This window comes from Cololabis saira, chromosome 1, assembly GCF_033807715.1.
Source record: "Cololabis saira isolate AMF1-May2022 chromosome 1, fColSai1.1, whole genome shotgun sequence".
Taxonomy (NCBI): domain Eukaryota; kingdom Metazoa; phylum Chordata; class Actinopteri; order Beloniformes; family Belonidae; genus Cololabis; species Cololabis saira.
In genome coordinates, this window is record NC_084587.1 from 15,151,978 (window position 1) to 15,157,977 (window position 6,000).

At 40.1% G+C, this 6,000-nt stretch overlaps 1 protein-coding gene across 2 annotated transcripts in view; it reads right to left on the reverse strand.

Annotated features, from left to right (window-relative positions):
• lcorl (ligand dependent nuclear receptor corepressor-like) overlaps positions 1 to 5,715 on the reverse strand; it is a 30,008-nt gene extending 24,293 nt beyond the window's left edge. For both annotated transcript variants that reach the window (XM_061707770.1, XM_061707855.1), the window contains exons 1-2: positions 5,611 to 5,715; positions 4,219 to 4,284 (exon numbers count right to left, since the gene is read on the reverse strand). In XM_061707770.1, coding sequence (XP_061563754.1) covers positions 4,219 to 4,284; positions 5,611 to 5,704 — 160 coding nt within the window. In that variant the 5' untranslated portion in view covers positions 5,705 to 5,715. The remainder of the gene's footprint in view (positions 1 to 4,218; positions 4,285 to 5,610) is intronic.
• Positions 5,716 to 6,000: the final 285 nt, after the last annotated feature.

The following is a 6,000-nucleotide window of genomic DNA, read 5'->3' on the forward strand; positions in this document are numbered from 1 at the left end:
TTTCAGTGCTCGGGCCCTAAATATGTCAGATTTTCCTGTGTCTTGGAATTTTCTTGAGAAAATCTGATTTTCTTTTTTTTTTTGCAGCAGGAATTATAATCAGCTGTGTAAACATTAATTTTGAGCTGGTAGTTTTAAATGGAAACTAAACAATAAAACATACTGACATGTATATTTCCTCCAAAGGACATTGTAAAAATAGGGCTCCGAGCTACTTAAAAATGACAATATATCCTCTTTTATGCAAATTTTAGTCTGAGATAAATACCGTACCTCTAATCTACAAACATATATCCCCCTTAAAAAACAAAAAACAAACTTTAAACTTATCATAAATGGCAGTGTTTAACTTGTTTGCAAAAGAGAACAGACACACACCAGGTAACAAATGTCAGGAAATCTCTTGTAAACAGACATCTACACTGGAACTGACAGCAGCTTTTGTGTTTGATATAAAGCAAAACTAAAAAAAGTTCTAACAATATGAATTAATTTCCTGCAGACTTTCATGCATTTTATGCTTGTGCGATGTATCAAATATGTTAAACCTCTACCACCGATTACCCAACTGCAATCTGTTTGATTAAGCTACTCTTAAAATATAAAAGCCTAAAATTACAGAGAAGTTTTTAAATAATTAATTTAACCAAAACTAATTGTGTCTGGCTTTGAAAGTCACAGACAGCTCTACCAGGTTAAAAGAAAACTTGATAGACTAAGGGATCATTCATGGCAGTACAATGGTATGTATTTGCACTGACCAGACCTCACACAGAGTAAATGATTTTGGGTATTCAACCTGGACTGACAGGAATGTGTTTGCCTCTTCAAAAAGCTACCAGCTCATAACCAAAGCAAACATTTTTCCGGATCAAGGCTAATCCAGAAGCAACAAAAACTACAGTTCACCAACTGACCACTGGTGGCTGGCTCCCAGAGTGAATCAATCTCTATGGACACTATGGACTAATGTTTTGTTTTGTTTAAAGCGCCATTTTGGCAGGAAAGAGAACGGCTCATGCAATTTGAAAGTCACAGCTAATCATGAACTTCAGAGTGTCCGAGTTTTCCACGCATTCAAACTGCAACGGAGCTGCCAGACCTCAAACATCCCGACGTCTACAACTATCTGATCAGCTTTCCTTTGTCCTACTCCGGGGATTCTCTCAAAAATGAGAAAAGCCTGGAGGGGTATAAATTGACATTATGCCCTGGATTTGTGAACAACATTCAGCTTTCAACTCTGTCAGCAAAGGACTATTTTATCATGACTGGAAGGGGAAGTGGCACTTCATTCATTTAATTAGCAAAGGCGCTAAATAAAGACAACACCAACACAGTCAGTGCAGGCTAATGTAATTGGCACGTTAATTAGAATAACATTTCATTGTGGATTTTCACCGGATAAATTAAAACTATTAACTGTGTGAATTAAATTTTGAATGCACCACTTCATACGTCTATGATAAAAAGTTACCATGCAGGTGCCCCTTTTTTTTTTTTTTTCGGTGAGTCATTCAAAAAGACTAAATGACCCTCGTATGAAAGAAATGTGTCAGAAAGGATGGCGTTGTGTTTGGAGCCCACTGTAACTGCACAGCTGGATTCGGTGAGAGCTTCTCTCATGTGTCAGCTGCTTGTTCATGCATTTTATGGCATAAATCAGTTTATCTCACCTCTCGGGACCGTTGGGAATCCCATAAAAAGCTCTATCTGTTTCCCTTTTTCTAGTACTCTAACATCCTGGTGCACAACAGCTATTGGGCATCGTTTCTACTGTTTTACCGGCACAGAAACGTTGTTCTCGCCCGCTCCGACTTTACTGCCAAAGTGGCGTTGTTTACATTCTGGAGTGTTGAACGCTGGGAATTCTGATGTCCGGAGCTCTATAGTTAGATTTTATATCTGTGTCAGCTGTACGGGTGGGGGGGGTTGGGGGTTATAACATGTCATAAAGCAATACATCTATTTATAATACGGGGCGTGGATATAATATTGGCAGTCGGCTTGGCCAGCGGCTAGCCATCATCGCTTCATCAGTTATGATGGTGTGAAGCTTAGCAGAGCATTTAGTGCTGACCCGGCATCGGCTGAATGCAGCAGTCATTTATGATTTTTCCACAAAATGACATCTGAAACGGGATATCCCGCTGCAAATGTTTGCCAGGAGTCCTGGAGCTCAACCGCATGGATCGGCTGAAAGAGCTGTTAGCCACAGCTAATTGTGATTGACATAAGGTGGCCATGCTTCAGTCAGATTCCTGGGCCTGTTTGTTTCAACCCTTTGCAACAGGAGGCTGCGCAGTATGAAAAAAAAAAAAAAAAAGGCTTTAAAAACCACTCTTCAGAAGACCAATGGATGACGTTACATATCATCCGTCCAATAATATTTATAGCCTATGCTTGTAACTGTTGCAATATTATCAGTTATTGTCATTCTACTTAGATAATTTTAAGTGTCTTTACATTATTATCTTATTCTATTTACTTTTATTAAATGTATTGAATTGAGCTGTAAAAAGAATTGTGATGGCCTGTGAAAATATGAAAAGGTTAGACACCCAGAGTTCTGTGTTACGAGAGCCAATACAAAGAAACGTTAGGATATCTGTTGGTTTCTGCTATGCACTTACACACACGTCTTGTTAAGATAAAAGCTGTTTTGTGTGACACACACACCCTGCACATCCAAAATGTGCAGCTAGGAGTTATGATTAGAGCACAGTGGCCTCATTCTCTAGCTCAAGGTCAAACCATGGGGAAGTTACAAAGAGGGGAGTCTGAGGAGGAATAAGCGAGACGGATTAGGTGAAGTTTCTCTCCGGATGTTATCCTCAGACATTGGACGAATGCGAGAAGATGAAGAGAGCCAAGAGGTTGGGACCAGCCTGTGGTCCAACCAAAGGAGAGCCAAGTCTAACCACGGCCAATCCCCATCTTTTTAAACCAATTGTATTGTTTTATCCAAATGTGTATTATGCTGTAAAACCTAATTGCACTCATCGGTTTTCATCCACTTGTGGGAAACTCACCCAATCAGAATTGGTACTTGTAGGCCTACAAGTTTGGTTTGAAACTCCAAATAAATCTCCTTAAATGAGAGTTTTGTCCTATTTAAAGCTTTATATTTTAGACTCGGGTATATTTGTCTCTTCTTCGGATAAACAAACAGTGTCTGTCACAACCTTAGACATCACAGTGGTTTATAGTTGGCATGAACTGGGAGGTGGTGGAAAACTACACATTTCTACAAGTCTAAATAATAGCTACACTGTTGAATATTATTTCATCGTAGTCTCACTTCATTACAAAACTGTTCTTATCCATTATTGGCACTTTTCCACTAGTACCTACTGAGCCCGGCTCGGCTCGCCTCCACTCGGTTTGGCACTTTCCCACTAGGGGTCTACCCACTACTCTGCCGAGGTTCTTAGCGGCTGAATCTGACGTCATCACACTACACGACACCGATCGGTCAGGGAGTTAGGAGTCAGACGGAGTGACTCTGACGGCGGCTTCTTGTTCATTTTATTCGACAGGCAACGGCAGCACAAAAGTCTGTTCCATGGTCCAACTCTGAGGCGCAGATGTTCATAAACCTGGTGGCTGAGGAGAGAATTAAAAAGGGATCTAGACGGGCGATAAGGAACGACAAGATCTACCAGGAGCTCTGTCACTTCATAGCTGCTCACGGCTCCCAACGAACTTTTCAGCAGCAGAGACAAACTAAAAAAAATTAAAAAGTTTGCCGGTTGAAGCTTCTCTCACTCTAATTTTTACTTGATATCGAACACACAGACCCAGCAGCACATCTATCATCTCCTCCAGGTTCTACATCTTTAGTGTTGTCTTCTTCGTTTAGATCATACAATTAAATATGTCACAGCAGCTTCGCTCCAACCCTCCTTCTTCTTCTCCAGCTGAATTGTTATGGAAAAGAAACCAGGCCGAGTTGAGTCGAGCCGAGCCGAGTAGGTACTAGTGGAAAAGTGCCATTAGACATCACAGTGGTTTATAATTGGCATGAACTGGGAGGTGGTGAAAAACTACACATTTCAAGTCTAAAGCTACACTGTTGAATATTATTTTATCGTAGTCTCCCTTCATCACAAAAAATGTCTTGTCCATTATAACTCCTGTTGTTTTTCCACAGCAGAGAAACCACAATAATAATACATCTATCTAATACATTTCAAGTCTACACAATCAATAACCCACCAGCAAATAAATTGATGTCTTTCAACAACATTGGTCCGTAGATTCCCTCCAGGATACTTTCAAACCCTGCAAGACAAAATGAACAACCTGTCAGTTCTAACGTGAACAAGACATTTGAAATGCTGTGTATTTAGGTACAATACACTCTGCAGTTTCTACTTTTGTACTGTAAACTGGGTCTCTACTGCAACATTTCCTAGATAACTGTTTGTGTAGCAAGTTGTAAAGTGTAGGTTTCAGTGTAGGGCTGGGCGATATATCGAGTATATTCGATGTATCGCGGCTTCTACTCTGTGCGATGTACAAAATGACTATATTGTGAATATTCGAGTATACATTGTCACGCATTTGCTTTTAGCCGCGGGAATTAAATTACAGGCTTTTCTCACTCTCTCGTCTCTCCTTCACTTCAATTTTTATATTTGTGCCGCTCACTGCTTAGTAACTGTTTAATAAATACAGTTTTGGTAAATTTGACTTAGTTGTGATTTCCCCCTTTTTGCATGAAATTTTAAAATTAGCATATATTAATGCAGTATGAACAAGAATGTTTTAATGTAGACATATAGAAGCATCATACTGGTGTGATTGTAGCATCAAAGTGTTAATTCAAGGCTAAGGCAAAATATCGAGATATATATCGTGTATCGTGACATGGCCTAAAAATATCGAGATAAAAGGCCATATCGACCAGCCCTATTTCAGTGCGGTCCTTACAATTGTCTGGCTAACAGTAAAGTATGAAGGTTAATAATCACACTTTGCTTTTGTATACATGTTTAATATCTTATGTTTTGAACATTTTTTAAAATTTTTTTTTTACTCAGACTAAACTAGCTGACACTACCATTTTTTTTACAGCATAAAAATCTGCTCAAGACCACACTAAGCGTGTAGAAACCATGCCGAGAGCGCACTGGAGTAAATATTAATGTGATTTATTGGCCTGTCAACAATCCCCCTCCCCCAAATAACACTTAAGGCTGATTTATGGTTCCGCGTCACACCAACGCAAAACCTACGGCGTAAAGTACGCGTCCGACGCGCACCTTACGCCGTAGGCGCTGCGTCGATTTAACGCAGAACCATAAATCAGCCTTTATCCTTTACTATAGCTTAGCATCATTTTAGCAAAAGCAAGACATGTGAATGTTAACAAACGTAGCTGACGCCAAAACCAGGCTGCATAAATGATGCAGTGCCATATGCATTCGTGAATGGGTGTTTTAAAGCAGCCACAGCAGCTCGATGGACAAAGAAAAGGCTGTTAGCACTACGGGTTAGTCACTTAGCATCAGCTAGCATTGGAGCACAGACTCTCTGCTTTCGGCTAAAACAAGCTTTGAAACGATGATTTTTTTCACAAACAAATGGACTTCTTATGACCCATACCAACGCAGTGTATCAATCTGTGCCGCCAGGAATCAAGCTCCCGCCGAAACCCTTTCCTTTCTCCCGTGCATTTGCTGCACTGCACGGCCGCCATTCTGGCTCCTTTCCCCCCTCTCTCTCTCTCTCTCTCTCTCTCTCCCCCACTCTGTCTCTAGGTCTCTCTCCCTCTGTCGCTCTGAACTGGTCATGCGATACCGAGGCTCACCACCAGAGGGCGCTCCTCTCAAGCGAGTGGCTTCATACCAAATTCAATTCATTCACGCGGTGGGGAGTGATATCTTTATGTTTATGTTTAAGTCTTTAATTAATTAAATCATTGAATAAATGTACAATGAAATGAATACAATTTGAAATACTATAAATATATAATACTATATAATATATATATAT